This window comes from Pieris rapae, chromosome 11 (genome assembly GCF_905147795.1).
Source record: "Pieris rapae chromosome 11, ilPieRapa1.1, whole genome shotgun sequence".
Lineage (NCBI taxonomy): Eukaryota > Metazoa > Arthropoda > Insecta > Lepidoptera > Pieridae > Pieris > Pieris rapae.
This window is the reverse complement of record NC_059519.1, coordinates 5,769,034-5,786,310: the sequence shown is the minus strand read 5'-3', so window position 1 is coordinate 5,786,310 and position 17,277 is coordinate 5,769,034. Positions and strand designations below refer to the sequence as shown.

General features: G+C 31.5%; 1 protein-coding gene across 1 annotated transcript; it reads right to left on the bottom strand.

Annotated features, from left to right (window-relative positions):
• Positions 1–1,807: 1,807 nt before the first annotated feature.
• Positions 1,808–12,295, bottom strand: LOC110994152. The gene is made up of 5 exons (XM_022260665.2): positions 11,857–12,295; positions 10,842–11,594; positions 8,380–8,515; positions 2,463–2,668; positions 1,808–2,226 (listed from the first exon to the last, which is right to left on the bottom strand). Exons 1-5 carry the CDS (start codon positions 11,974–11,976, stop codon positions 1,954–1,956), a joined length of 1,488 nt encoding a protein of 495 aa, XP_022116357.2. The 5' UTR covers positions 11,977–12,295; the 3' UTR covers positions 1,808–1,953.
• Between the last annotated feature and the right edge of the window lie 4,982 nt (positions 12,296–17,277).

Here is a 17,277-nt window from a genome sequence, read left to right as displayed (position 1 = left end):
GTAAAAGGTACATCGACATCATAAAATATGTGATTTTGGATACCGCCGCCCATAGACAGTAGACACACATTGCCAGAAGACGTGCGGTTCCGGACTTTTAAGATTTGCTACGATCTCTTTTCATAATTTCTAATCGATTCTGATATAGTAGTATGAAATTAAAATACTTAGTTTACACACTCCGTACTGCAAACCATACGTCTTCGGCTCGGAAATGAGATACTGCTTCTGCTACCTGTCTTTGGCCATCACAAATAGGATTGTGTTTTTAAATACAGATTACTTATGAATCTATGCTTTATTAATTCCTCGCTCGGTCAATTCCGAGGTCGCTTCCAAAATTAAGTTTTTTGTCTTTGTTATTGCAGGCTTTATTTAGTACGATATTTATCTATACTAATATTATAAAGAGGAAAGGTTTGATTTTTTGTTTGTTTGTTTGTATGAATTGAATAGGCTCCGAAACTACTTGGCAGATTTGAAAAATTCTTTCACTGTTGGAAAGCTACATCATTCCTGAGTGACATAGGCTATATTTCATTTTCAAAAAAATAGGCATCCTTACTAAAATTACGATAACATTAACATTTGTTTATTATTTGATACAATTCTAACAGATGGCGCTGGGTTAAAGGTAGTAGTTTGGCAAGACGACGTTTGCCAGGTCAGCTAGTCCAACATAAATTTGATAACAAATCTTCAGATAGCTGGGTTTTAGGACTATTCTTTAAAGTATTTGGTAAAACTAATTATGAGGATTTGAGTTGAAATTCCAAATAGTCCTGCAAAATGTCTTGCAATGCGATTTTTAAGAAGAATTAAAAAAGGTTTTAACCTAATAGCTACTGATGTTACAACTAGCTACAATTTCCTTATCTACGTTTTAAGTTGTTATTTGAGAGATATTCTGCTATTTCTATACTAAAAGAGATTATAATCAGCCTGAAAATACAAAACATTCTTTATAAAATATTCTTATTGCAACATTATTGAAGACAGCTCGCATAACGGATATGCATCCATCATGCTATTATCTAACATTAAAATCCATCGAAGCCTTTTTCTGACATCCCACTTGATGGATGAACATGAACAGGCGTTTTTAAAATGGAAATAAATAGCCACGTCTTTCGTAGCTTTAAATCGGAACAATAAGAAGCTTTTTAGGCCCAAAAGGGGCTTATTAAATAGTTTACACGACAATATTTTGCGGTTACCTCTTTGTATAATCTATTTAGATGAGGCATTAACACGTATTAATTTTAATTGTATGTATTCATTGCCATTTAATTATAACAATCTCTGGTTAACGTTTATATAACAGACCTATTAAAAACATACCGTCTCCAGTAATTAGCCCAGTTTCTCTCTTAACTTAAACCTAACTTAAATTGTTTAATTTCTGAACTTAATGGTGCTTATGAATGCCACAATTTAGCCTTTATCTGCTTACAAAGCTTCTAGGTCACATTAGGGATCTGGGTAATTTTCATATGCGTCAAGCCTAATTTCAATTTTCTACACACTTTCGTAACGAGTTGGCTCATTTAAATGATTAAAATGTGTGCTTAGTGTGTTGTATTTTCATATTTTGCATTGTATGCTTTCAATAATAAATGCATTTCTTTATTTTACAATGAGAAATTGTATGGTAGCTATTGGCATTTATTACGATAAATACAAATAGCTATTGTATGTTGTAGTTAATGATCAAGCACGTATAATAACTAATCAGTAAGTTTAATGTGAGTGATTATAAACAATAGTAATTTTTATTGAATATAATTCGTTTATTATAGATCTTATCTTCTTCGAATATCCTATAGATGCTTTACAGTTATTTCACCAAATAGAATATGATTTCAAATATGTATTCTTCTAGTAAATTTTTTACAGTATTTATATAACAAACTAAAAATAATTGTGATCTTTAAATAATATCAAGTTTCCTATTTATAAAATCTCTTTACAACCTATAGGTATATTTTTAGGTATCTGGTAGTACTGTGGTGTGTCAGTTAGGGTAGTTGCGCCAATCATGTCGCCACCAGCAACAAGAAGCAAACGGCGTTTCTTGTGATGCTGCAGCAGTGATGTCACCGTTGCAAAGCTTCTTTCGCCGCGTCTTGCGAAACCGAGAGCCAGTCGACCATCCGGTCGTCTACGTACACCGACGTTATGAACTGCGTTTGCGCAGGATACGCTCAGTGTATATGCGTGGTTTGGCTGAAAAATTGTATTCTATTTATAAAGAAAAATAATTAATCAATTAACACACAAACTAGAAATATTTATGACTGAACTCAGATATGATGAAATAACGTTGATTATTTTGAAACTATGCGAGAAATGAGTCCCCAAAATATACAGATTAGCTGAAATGCCGGAATAACAAAATTTCGATTCAGAAAAATCTCTTTGCGTCACTTATTATATGCAGTTTAAAATTAATGAAGTATTACCTGACTGGAAGGTCTTAAAATAAACGTCCCATCAGGCTGTCCCAACAGCAAATTCTCCGCCTCCTGCCTATCAATATTCATGTAAAACGGCTCATTTTCCACTGGAACCGGAAGTGGCCTTGCCGCCATGTTGGGCTTGCGTTCCCATTTCGAATCGTCACAAGATGGCTCCACTTCCGAAATGTCAGACTGCGCCTCGTTCGTTTCTGAAATTAATTCGATGTGAATATTATGAAACGAGTATGATAATAGCGAGGTCTTAAAGTAAACGAATTATAATAACTTTCAAATTGAAATATATGAGATTTAATAACGTATTTCGAGAAATAAATATTTCTCTTCATAAAATACGTTAGGCGAGGCATAACGTTCATAATACAAGTATTCTTAGATTTATTTAGAAATTATTATATATAGTAGCTTCATATTATTGTATCATAATTATTAATGTAGTATTACACTTAAATCGCCATTATACTATTACTTTTTTTTAAACAAATTTATTCTTCAAAACACATCTTATAGATACTTCATGCGTAAGGAAATAAAAAAAAGTTAATTTGATTTATTTGCCTAATAACATTTACAATATGCGAAACAATACCCCATACCCCGTGTAGTTCAAATCTCACCTGCAATAACATCACTAAGACAATGAAAAGTGTTATAAAACACATCAGCTATAACATCTCCTACCCGCACACCGAGATTATACACTAAGGGTACACTAACTTTCATCCACCAACACATTGCACTAGGTCATGATTAACACTTCATTTCTGCACTGTCAATCCCAACTTACATATCCCTCTGTTTATAATTTAAAGGTAAAATGGAAAATTAAGTCTTAGTTCCGAGCATACGGGAGTCATAGTTCGCCACTTTAAATACATATTGTATACATATTAAAATACAACTTTTACGTAAATAGGAAAATTCTTAATAAAATGGCGTATATATGTACTACCAAACCTACTTTTCTAAACCTACTAGTTAACATATTTTATAACAGATATATACTCCTCCCCCTTAAACCATAGTGAATTTTGCAGAGTTATTGTAATTAGGGTTGTTTATTGTGTATGTTTATTCTTTTCGAAGATCGACCAACTAAGGTAAGGAAAGAAAGATGTCAAGGAAAAAAGATGATTGCCCCATTCTTTGTTCGGCGCCCTCGAAGCAGGATTCTCCTTTTCCACGACAATGCTTCAGCGCACTCCGCAAAACGGACCATGGAATATTTGACTATGGCAGGTGTCGAGATAATGAGTCATCCGCCATACGGTCCTGACCTGGCACCCTGCGACTTTCATTTTGTCCCAAGAACTAAAGATAAAATTCGAGGTATTCGCTTTACGAGTAAAAGCGTACGAAAATGCCATAGAAGAGACCCCTAAGGAAAAATGGGCACAAAGCTTTTCTCAGTGATTCCATCGAATATGACGACCTTAAGAGAGGAACGGAGATTACTTCGAAAAACAATAAAGGCAACTTTCTACGTTAAGCCGTTTTTCATTTTCTAAACATTTTCAGTATTATCTAGGTAAATTATACAGAAATATTTTACTTGGAATCTCAAGACCTTTTAGATTAATTACTACACAATCGTGGGCGTTTATTAAAGTAATTGCCATAATTTTGGATTGATCTAATTACGATAATTACTCTTGTAATAACATAGTTCTCGTGTATGCTTGGTGCGTATACCTTTACGCCTTGATATAGTTTGTCCGTACAAGTAACAATTTAAGAAACTAAGCGCGTAATTTTCAAGAAAGAAAAAAAAAATATATATATATTTGATTAAAACTAATCAACAAATAAACACAAAACAAAAAACCGGGCCCAATTCAGCTTTACGTTGCTCTCACCAGCAAAACAGATTTTAAGACCTATATTAAGTAATATAAATTGCTCTTGAATATTATATCGTGAGGAGACGACACAAAAAATTAAAACGTGTGTCACGTCCCTTAATTGTTTATTATTATCGATAGGCTTACATACATATGTTTGTCGCCGCGATTTTGCGATGCACAAAAATGTTAAGTAATATTGTACCAGTATTGTCAGAGTCCGTCATAGTAACTTGGCGTGTTACGTTGCGATATATCTCTTAATTGACCAAATAAGGTCAATTGCTCTATAATTGACGTCGCTTCGTTATTTTTGTAATGCTCTAATTAATGTACAATTATGATAAATAAATTATCAAAACCATTACTGGTTAATTAGCAGCAGTTAACAGGTAGCAATGTTGGCGTAGTGGCTTTAGCATGCGAATCTCAACCCTGAGATCGTAGGTTCAATCTCCGGCTCTTCACCAATGCACTTTTTACGTAATTAACCCTTATTTGTACGGTAAAGAAAAATATGGTGAGAAAACTGGCATGCCTCAGACCCATGATGACGATGTGTACCGGATGAAAGCTGATAACGACTTGGAGAAATTCATATTTTTATTTATTTATTTCATGATTTTCACATATGAAACTTCCTTTTGGAAGGGGCAAGTAGAGTTTTTTTTTAATATTTATAACTTATAATTTCGAATATCAAAAGTGCCTAATGATTTAATTTGTCTCTTTCGGTAAAATTGTATTTATCCTGTAATGAAAACAGACTGAACCTGTACTTTTAATAAAACGCTGCTACAAGACTAATATATGAAAATGGTGGCTAGTATGTGACGAGGAGATTTGAATGTAGAATTTCACTGTTACGTTTATAAATTATGATCAAATAATTACAGAAAAGAAGGTGGGGTTAGGTAGTTTCGTTAAGCTATTAATTAGCCTCGAGGAAGATAAACAAGATTTTGGTTACGCCAGCAGTCACTGAACTGATTGCCGCTCAAGTCAAATATGCTACTTAATAAGCAAATGCTGACATAAGAGTATATATTGCAAAATAGCAAAAGATCTCTATTCTGAGGAAATTAAAATCCGTAGAAAATAGAGAATTGTCAATAGATAACTAATTTAAATTTATATTTTGAAGTCGTCTGCACTCATTGTGCATGTTAATTAAATAAAAAGCTACTCTGCTCGCGTTTCATACAATAATCTAAATTATGAACGAGCGAAGATGTCAAATGTCAAATTAGTATTAATTATTCGCAATGAGTCACGTATCGCTCTTAGGGCCTATTGCTCACGCATTCTTATAATTTAATAAATATTATATCACACTATTGTCTAATCTTACACCTTAAGTATTAAATCACTTTTCAAATATAACTGATTCACTCAAACACTTAATAAGTTGTACCGCGTATGCAAGATATACGTTTAATGACAGTAACGCATCTTCTCACTATTTTTTAATACTAAAAAGAATAAAGTCGATTAGTAGTGCTGTACTTTTCTATCGATATGAGTAATTTAGAAATGTATGTTTCACTCAAGAGATGACATTTCTACAATTAGGATACAATATAAACAGCACAGATGTGTTGTAACTAACTTACTAAATAACTTGGTTTAAAAATGTCTAAAATATGTGATTGTTTGAACTACTGGCATTGACATCGACAATCGATAGAGCCCCACATCCCTATACAGATGTTCTCCATATGACACGATATGAACAAAAAGACGAGATCCTGAGAAAGTAACACGTATCTATGGCGTTTTTTAATTGTGTACAAGGACATTAACTTTATGGGGTTGTATTACCGGATATTAAAAAGTAAATTTTGCCCGTTCCTAAACCTTACTGTAATTACACTAACAAAATATAAATCTATAAGTATCTAATATAATAGAATAAGAGTGGATCCGAAAATCTGCAAAATAGTTTTCATTATGGGCAATTTTGATACATGTTCTATTTCAAAATTTAATCATTTTTGAACGTTAAAACTTATGAATACCTACAAACAACAAAATGCCGCATATGACTGAATTATTCTTATTAAAATAGTTCATAAATTATAAGATACATGGTGGTCACGTATTTATCTATGAATTTGGTTTTCATCTATAAAAAGCTTTTCGAAGAATATAAGAATGAGCCGATATACCGTAAATAAACATGGACGCAATTAATATGACACTAACACGAGTGTCATATTAATTGCGTCCATGTTTACTTGTCAAAAGGACGTTGCAATGATAATACTACCACTAAACTATACCTTATAATGAAACAAATCCGTACTAAATCCCTAGGTTTTTACAGGAAGTAATAACTTTATTGAACCCCAAATAAAGGCCACGAGAAATTGCTTGTTTAAAATAAAGTAAATTGGCATTGAGATCTTTATGAATAAGTAATGATCGGGTATCTACCCGAGTGAGCTGAAATGCCGTGAAACTTATTGGATTTGCTAATTTCATTGCTCACTGCGACGTGGACGTCTATTACACCATTGACGCTGTCATGAATTTTCTATGAGACAACGTTTGGAAATGAGTGTTCTATCTATAGAACCAAATGTTACACTTTTAAATAACACTTTGCTTACTATCTTTAGCAGTTGATGCAATTTTCTATCCCTATAAACTACAAACTCACATTAAACATAGCTATTATTTTAGACACATTTTAAAGTGATAGAAAATCGAACGAAAATTATCATTTTGATTTCGTCGATGCAATAGATTGTTGTGATTAATTTCAAAAATAAAAGAATCAAGGCCATCGCGCGGGCTTTAGAAAGACACACACGGAATAAAACACAAAGACAAAACTTTGGTATACGGAGGTCTTAGCCGCGACTCTAGATCTTCCCCTGGGCGTGTCAATTGTCACTGTTAATAAAGTAATTTATTGTTCTTCTTGACGCAATATAGATACATACATACAATAGGGAATAGTATATGAGGTAATATAACATTGATCGTAGGGAGGAGGCGGGATCGTTCATCGCAACACTTATGTTCACCTAGTAAAGGCTTTTCTTTACGACGCGGCGCATTGGTCAAAAAAAGCTAATGAAGATCAACGAGCAGACAACCTGGAGAGCTATCGTACTCGCAGATGTCTAGCTAGTGATTGCCATGATCTGTATTTTTTTAATGTTATCCTCGTTTGCTGCGCGCTTCTGTGTGCGTTGCATGTATGTGTTTTTGTAGTGTGCTATTTTGTACAAGAACGCGAATCTGTCGCGTTACAACCTGTGCAATACTCGTTACCCTACGGTGTAAAAACGCCCATTTTAAACTGTATCCGAAATCATGTTAAATGCGATTACCCGTTATTATCGATGTTCGACGTTCTCCCACTTTTCGATAATTAGCTTTCATCGCTTTATCGATCTGATTTGATTTGAGCCATACTAATTACGCGTGGCGTCACTCGCGCTTGTAAAATTATTTTGGGCTTGTGAAGTTAAAACTCAGTATAATCGATGTTGAAAAGTCTTGTAACGCTTGCCAGTGTAGGATAAAAAAAACTTTACAACTGATTGCATTGAAAATTAATATTTTCGAAAAGGGGAGATCAGTTAGAAACTGCCGCGATTTGCCATTTTTGTTACCCTCTAAGATGTAATAAATATTAATTTTTACGTTTAAAACGCCAGTTTATTTAATATGCCAAAGTACCTATTTTTTTTACAATGAAGGTAAACAATTTAATATGATGAAATACTTCCCGTGAACCGAAGAAGGCGTTTATTTTCTTATTATTTTTGAACTAACATAAAAATATCGTTCAAATATCACTTTGCAAGTATCTGACCATGACTGTTAAATATTACAGAAATGTAAATAATAAAACTACATAAGATTTCTAAAAATCGTGTCATGAATTAATATGAGTGGGAATTAATTAACAATTACCATATTTAAACTATACTATGTATAATATTGTAAATTTATACAAAACAGTGGTAAAAATATTCCACGAACCCAAACAATCTTGTGAAATGTTCGTAAATATTATTGTTGTGTTTTTATGTAAATGAACTCACCTCGTCTACCAAATCGCGTTTCGAAGTAATTCATGATAAATCCAAGAAGAGACTCCTCCTTCTGTTTCAGACAGACATCACAATAGTCTTTTTCTATATTTACCGGCACCAAGTAGTCCTCGACTGCCAAGGTCCTCTGCAAGAGTTAAGTTTTATAGAATTTTGTGGACAGTCTTCTTAATGAACTTAGTGCAATAAACCATATTATAATTAATATTATTAGCTATTATTTCTATATTCCGTTGTTAGTAGCATGTTTAAGTTATTCCTGAATGTTATTACTAACAAAACAAGAGCGGAACTTGGCAAGAATTTTTATTATGGGGGTTCGCGTTTTTATTGCGAACTGGGTAAATTTATTAAACTTCAGTAATAAACTAAAATAGTACATTCATTTGACAGGTTATATTAAGAAACTTATTTTTAGATCTTAATGAAGAGGCTAAGAGTTAAGAAAAAAATAATTTATATTAAGTTAATCACTGGAATGAGGTAAACGTAACAAAAGTTTCCATTTCTCTAAATCCCACATAATGTTACAATATACAAAATTAATAACAAGATGTAACCACAGAATGTTGCCAATTTAAACTTGTTTAATCTCCTTAACCTGACTCATCCTTTGATGTAAGTAATTAACTTTGTCTTTACCATAACTCATGCGACGCCTAATCTAATGTATTTTGCTTAAACAAAAGGATTTCTTACTCCTAATTAAATTCTTTCAATATACTATATAATAAAATATACATGATGCTCCGGAAAGGTGTTATCAGTAATTTGAACTAAAGTATTAACATAAATCAATATTAAATCAAACTGAACATTTTTCATAATTTCTATAACAGAGAAGGCATAAAAATTTCGCCAATTTTAGTGGCCTAACTGTGAGCCTTGTCTAAAACACTGTTTCGTACAATGACTTATTAAGTTGAAATGTATTGGAATCGAAAGACCGAACAATGATTTAGTTTGTGGTAATTCTAAAAGATAACTGATCTAAAATTATCCTGATTAATGTATCCTTTTTAAATATTGTCCTGATCACTGTTTCCATATGTTTTAACTGCTTGGTTTATTCCATTAGTTTTGTCTAAATAACTATAATATGTCTAATTTTTTCTTTTTTGCCAACATTAAAAGTTTCTGTACAGTAAATAAATAAATAAATAAATAAATAAAGTAGTAACCTGGAAGTTTGCCAGTTGCCCCCCTTTTTATTAACGTAAGTCAATTGGATTATATTTCGGTAATAGCGAAGTATTAATAATAAAATAAAATAAATAAATATACCTGTCAAACTTGTTTGCCATAAACAGATCATTTTAAAACTTAATTTTTTACAAATAATTTAAATAACTAAAAAATAATATCTTCTTATCTCAAAGGTAATTCCTTTGTATAAAAACCTTTGTAAAACTTAGGTTATTAAGATGTTATCGATAAATCGTATACAATTATTAAGTACTTATTTTATTTTAATAATATTTTTTTCGAATTAATATTAAAATTGTATTAATAAATTTATCGAAAAAGAAGCTGGTTCGGTATTTATAATATTTTTAGCCTACATATTAATAATTATTATTTATTATAAATGGATAAATAGAAAAAAAATGTTTGGTCGGTCTGCCAATGAAACGACCTTAAATGCTGGCAGCATTAACGGCTTAAAGGAATTTTCATACTAATAGAATGAACGAAATCTGATTACCGCTGAGGTCACGTGGAAACCGAACCTGATTGGTTTATTCGTCATAATATGAATAAGCGATGCTGTACAGTCCTAGTTTGTGAATAGCTTCGCAATAAGAGCTTGCTTGGCCCCAGGACTAAATTATTGTTTAATCTTGACTTAAGGTCGAATTTAATTTGATTTTTGATTTAAGTAACCTCTAACATAGTCAAACAAGTTGTTGTTATCATAAATAATAGGCAATCAACAAAACGGTGTGTTTATATATCGTTTGGATGTACCTAATGTTACACCGATATATGTACTATATGTATAGTCGTAACCTAGACATAAATGCTACTAATATTTAACGTATATATGATAAAATTAACCGTAAGTTACCTTGACAGAACCTTCATATTATATATAAATAATTACTATATAACTCTAATTTAGTAATTATTTAACTATGTTTTTTTATATAATGCTAACTGGTAATGGTTTCTGAACTAAAATAATATACCTACATATGTCGAAACAGCAGTGACATATAGAAAAAGCAATATTATCAGTATTTCTTTCCCCGGGGAAAATTTAAAATTATGTAAAATAATTCATAATAATACATAGCTTCAATCCATTAAAACAGTGTTTCCTTTAAATGTGTAAAAGTTATGTTAAAAAAGACAATACAAAGTATTGATTACATAACTAAATATGATAGTATATGAATGTATATAGGGTTGATTAGTTAAGGATTATATGCTTACAAATTTAATAATTTTACCTGTTCATCACCCGTCTCCTCTTTTTGTACGTGTACTGAATCATACATCTCCCCAACGCTATCGTTATTCTCATAAATGTGGCCAACCTCTTCCTTTGCTTCCTTCTTACTTTCCGATTCATCTAATTTCTTAAAGAAAGGAAACCTAAAGGATTGGAATAACTCTTGAATTTTACTCATGGGTTTGCTTTGAGGAACCTCTTTCTTAGTTTCAACATCAGGATAGCATAAATCTTCATATAAGTGATCCTCTGTGTAATTCTCGTTTATTTCTGGCGTCGGTAAGGACTTATACTTGGTCCGTGTATCCGATTTTTTAGGCCTTTGTAAGCCTTTCGTTTTAATCGAGTAATATCCTCTGTCGCAGTTGTCGACTTTCGAGAACCTAGACTTAAGATCGAATATCGGATAATCGTACGAACTTAATCGAAAGAATTTCTTTTGTTTTTTCGCGCCGTCCATTGGCACATAGGAGGATGTTTTGTTTTTGTTCCTGTACAGAAAGCTCTTTGGTGCGACTATTTTCTTTAATATGTCTTCAACGCTGCTGAAATTTCCATCCTGTTGACTAATTTTCCTCACACTCACTGTTTGATATTGACTGTCTGTTAGATTCGTCTCTTTAATGACTATATCTTCGCTAAAATATTTTAAATATTTACTTGGATCATTCCTTATGTTATCGATAAATAATATGAAAGCTTTAGCGTTGGATTTCGGTCGCCATAACTTTATCGTTCCCTCTGTAATTTCCTGGAAATTACGACTTAACTGTCAAAGTTTTACCATTAAAGTGACACGATCTATTTTATTGTCAGATTTAAAGATTAATAATTACCTAATATATAAATTTAATGGAGCATACGACACATGGAAATAAAATTAAATCTCTCTTACATTCGATTGAGTTTAACGTTCATTTAATTATTTAATCATACTATACGTATGAAATTATAAAAAAGTACAAAACCGAATACTACATGCTATATATAGGGAATAAATTGAAGAAACTTACCAATAATTTTCGTCCATCCACCTTCTTCTCCTTAACAAAATCAATGAATTCATTTTTATCACAACCTTGTAGTATCTTGACCACATCATTAACATTCCACTCTTCTATTTTTAAAACCATTAATATAAAACACTTTAGAAAATAATAATCAAGACAAAACAGATATGCTATGAATATATACTTTTAATATTCTAAATTGTATATACACTCGAAACAAAAACAAATTGCTTATATACACTACTAATACTATTTCTAAATTAACTTAATACAAAATATAAGGGCGTGACAGACGTTTGTTATTTTACGACATGCATGAGAACACCGGACAGAGTGAGTAATACATCTCAGGACAACAATACGTTCCTTGTACAATGCGGTTATGTGTGATTTCTTAATTGAAAGGTTCTGTAGGTCTGTATAATGTAAAGTACTCGACGATTGTAGTTTTCTGTGTAACAATTACACAGAACACAGCAAGCTATTTCATGAACAGGAAACGATTAAATTAAGAAAAAAGTGCCGAAAGTTTCAAGCCAGTTTTAGGTCGTTTTACGCAAATGTGAGACCTGCATGTAAATACAGAATTGTTATTCTTAAGTAAACAATTTTACATACAAGTATTTATATGTATTTTGATTGATTTGAATTTGAATATGATTGTTCAGCCTTTTTAGTGAAACAATATAAAATATTGTCTTTAATTTTATTATCAGCGAATAGTATGTCGATATAAAAATATATTAAAAGTACTGTCACGATGCGCAGAAGGCAGCCGGGATGACATCATGCAGTCAATACAAAGTTTTACTGAACCCCAATACTCAGTGACTGTGTCAATATTAAAATAAGAAAACCAACAAGTATAACATTGTAGTACGTACGTAAGTTCGTGTTACAAAATCGTCTAAAATATTCTTGTTCATATTTTTATTTGGTAAAATTTGTAGTTTAATAACTTTGTTGAATTAATTTCCAGGATACATAAAAAATTCAGACCATATATATTAAGCAAAAAGATCTAGATTTTTAAAAGATGTGGGCTCTACATTTTTGTAACTTTTTCGTGATAATTTATGTTTTTTTGTAGAAATAGGCATCAAACTATTCCTAACATACGCCATCCACTTATTGGGTCTATGCATGCCGGCTTCCTAGCGATGTTTTCCTACACCGTAGGAGCAAGTACAACAAAGTCTATTAATTCACAGCCTGCTTTCGAACTTACGATCACAGGAAGAGATTACTCTGATGCCACTAGGCCAACACATTTCACACCCATATAGAGAGATTTAAAAAAATATTTATTCTTATAACCATGTAAAAAAATCTATGCTTATCCGTAAAAATTACAAGCCTTTTAAATTTATTCACAAACATGGTTAAGCTAATCGTTAGATGTTATGTTACCAACGATGACGTCAAAGGTAAATAAAAACTTAAATTCGTGAATACACAATCATACAGTGTAAATTATTGTACACCCAACAGTACAGTTGGTTTTCTGCTATGTATCTCAGTAGATCAGAAGATAGAAAATTAAAGTTTTATTTATATATTGATTTTATTATCTATAATTTAAAATAAAACCCCGATTTTCGGTCATTGATATACTTTGTTGCAACAGTACTTATAAAAATATTTATGGAATTACACTATTTTGTGTTGAAAATTATCCCATATAATATTTAAAAATTTAAAGACATTAACTATTAGTTTTACTATTACTTAAGATTTAACTTAGGATACTAGAAACTATAGAAATGCGGAACATTTCTAATCAACTGAAATATTCGTAGAAATGTGACAAAATCTTCACAGTCTTCTTATTATTTCTTACATTTTTCACCAAACAAAAAAATTCTTGAAAGAGTCTTAAGGTAATATACATTATCACATCATCCGGTTAGAGTTGTCAGGCACTCTCTCGCACTTAAAACAAACTGCAAACAAAAATATTTTTTCTAAAAATAAACCAAGTGAGGTAAGGCTTTTACTTTACTTGGTTTATCGCTCGTGGTTAATCATAACAAAGTCGTGTACAAGACAGAATCATTAATGACTATATGTAAGCCACAGACAGAATTAGTTCCTATATTTTCTCACTCACACAAACAAAACCGATTCCATCTTGTTCTAATGCTAATTGAATGTCGCGACTGTACGTAATACAATAGTTTACTAACTGATAGTTGCTCAATATTGCTAAATTTAATTTAATTATGTATGTCGGTATTAGGATTATCCGGAAATGTTACGATATAATCAATTGACCGTTGATTTTATTAAACGCTACCAATTCAAGTCAATTAATTAATTGATTGTTGCTTTGGTTATTCAGTTTATTTATTTTGTTATTATTTAATGTGTGTTAAATACTTAATCCGAACTTAGTTCGGAATCATGTAAAAGTACAAATGAGGTCGAGGTGCCATCTTTACTTTTGACGGTAAAGGGAACGCAGGACGATACTGATTGAGTATTCAGTGGAGCATTGTACCCTCTAAACCCGCTAATGGCGATGTCAATATCGATGATATATATTAGACCTTCTTTAGTGACATTCTTCATTACTCAATCGTTTTGATGTAGCATAGGTTCCTCCGTTTCAACATAGCGCCTTTGTAATTATCTCTCGTGCCTTCCACTTACAAACTCCTGCAAATTGCGGTACCTTTGTATTCTATATGTCCCAAGAACCTAAGAATTCATTGGTAGACGGTAAGAAGGACGGATCCAGTTTGCACCTTAAACAAATTTCAAAGGCATTCTTCTCCTTTTGGATGCTTGCACAGTCTGAGTTACAGCGCTGTATAAGAATGGAAAACATCTCTCTAGACAAATTGTACCAAAATTACATTAAATACCACTTAACTAAAATCAAATACGTTTCTGACATAAGGACACATACTTAGCGCTGTGTGTATTCCGAATCTTTGCTCTTTAACTCTCAACACACAGTCAAGTTTAAATAACATGTAATCCGAAGAAAAAGGGATTTTATTTTTTTATATTATAATGTTATTCAAAACTTTTAAAACCTGCATTGTACTACTGAAAATTCAATACACTCAATCGCTAGGTTGCTTTTTGACTTCAAACGAGTGAGAAGGCGCTCGACGGGGCAATTAGTGTGATTGGTTCATGTCTTGTACTGTTTATTCAGCGACTAACAGTTTCAGTTACTCGAAAATGGATAGATTCGGTTTTTAAAACCTTTGTTAGTCAAGGTTACATTGTTCGATTATTCCATGTTGGTATCTATGGTATAATAATGTTAAAGAGGTTACTCTAAATCTACAGAACCAATTTCTACGAATTTCACATTATTTGTGAGTGCCATAGGCTATATACTAACCCGATGAAAATATTTTTTGTGGTAATCGGTTTTGCAAAGAACCTAATTCAGAGAAAAGTGGTCGAACATAAATGTTTTTACGAAAGCCGCTTTAACGAGCAGAAAATATTATTGAGGTCTAGAAAAGTTGTAGAGCATAGTCTCAGTTTTATATTTAAGACACAAAATCAGCGAAGTGGGCACGGATCAGCTAGTATCGTAATATAAATCAAATTTGACTATACACCACACGGTATAATATTTTTTTAATAGAACAGGGGGCAAACAGGCATCCGATGTTAAGTGATTCCGTCGCCCATGCGTACTTAATGCCTCGTGACTACGTTGTCGGCCTTTGAAGAAATAAATCTATTTGTGTATTCGAGAGATCCTTTAATGTTTTGAATCCTTTGTTGTTTTAAATAAAAAAGTGTTTATTTATTTAAAGTATAATTGCATTTCTATGTGTAAGATTTGGGAACCCTTTAATGTATAAAATACCTATGTCAAATTATTAAGTGTTCCCAGCACTTCCACAATAAACTTAACTATAAATTCCTTAAAATAATTACCAGCAAATACTACAAAATTACTTTAAGTTCAAAATCTTTTTTTTTTTTGTTTAACTTTATGTTGTAGTTAAATTAATTAATGTAGTAAACATCTCACCTCTATGGTTTCAGAACCAGGGTTTACATAACACGCACATAACTCACATAGTTTAATATTGCCTAGAAGCGATCAAATGTTTCCAAAATGAGACTGCGATAAATTCTCAATCAAAACAAATTTGAATAGTGATTTTAATTTTAGATAGCTTATTGTGTCGGTTAAATAACGATATTTAAGTGACACAGACCAAAAAATTCGTACGTTTTTAAGCTATTTTATGATAACTGAGAACGGTTCTTGTTTTATTTAATGTTGTCAATTTTCCGCATATTCTCTCAAATTAATTTTCACTCATTATATTAAAGGCGCTACATTGGGGGCTAAATATTGTCCATTATCCTTTTATCTGCGTGTTAATCATATTTTGATTACGTTCTAATGTTTCACAAGCGTTACTATGCTAGCTTTGTAGTTAAATTATCTACTAATACATAACATATAATTAAAGTTTAAACCTAAATCACGGTATTCTTAAAATTAATTTGTAATATGCTAAATACGTTGATATGTAATTTTTGATTATGCTAATAATGATAACACACATATTTCCTTAATAAATTCTAAGTAAATATACACCATGCAATAACCGCAAGTACTTAAGTCACAACTGACTCAATGAAACCTCTGAGGTCATTTCATTAATAGAGTTAACGGGAATATTAATTGAGCTGGCCATGGAGCTTTTATACAGAGATTTTAAAGATATGAATTTAATGGGAATATTTTATAGAAAATTTCTGCGAAGAACTACTTAAACAGATAAAGTATCCCCCTACTACTTCCCCTGTAACATTTATAACCATTCTGTAATTACAAGTCTACAACATGAGCGTAACGAACATCGGAAGAACCCTTACGACATTAATTCTATGAACATGGCTCATAGGAATAAAAAGTTTAGTAGTACAATTTCCAGATAATAATAAAATTCTAATAATAATAATATATACAAATAAAATAGATTATATTTTTGTAGAATACTTTGTAAGCCATCTAGTCGTATGTATATACTATCAAAATATCGAAATCGAAAATCGTTGAAACTATTTAGCCAATCACTGCGCCTGCTAAAACGTAAATGCTTTTAACAAAACTCTTTAATATAGAATTATGTCAGGCGCTTTCTTTCTGTGACTATCACAGACGAAATATATATTAATCATTAGGTTATATGAATAAATACCGGATTTTGTGATAAAATAAAAACTGATACACGAATAGAATTACTGGAAATTATTTTATTCGACTAATCTTAGATAAATCTGTATATAATACATTTGGTTCAACTTCTTATTAATTATTATTAACTTTACCTCAAATTTTTCAAAAGTTAAATTCATCCTAATGTATAACTACTTACTTAAAAACGATATTAAATATACAAATCATTTTCACAATAGAATTGAAAGATAAGA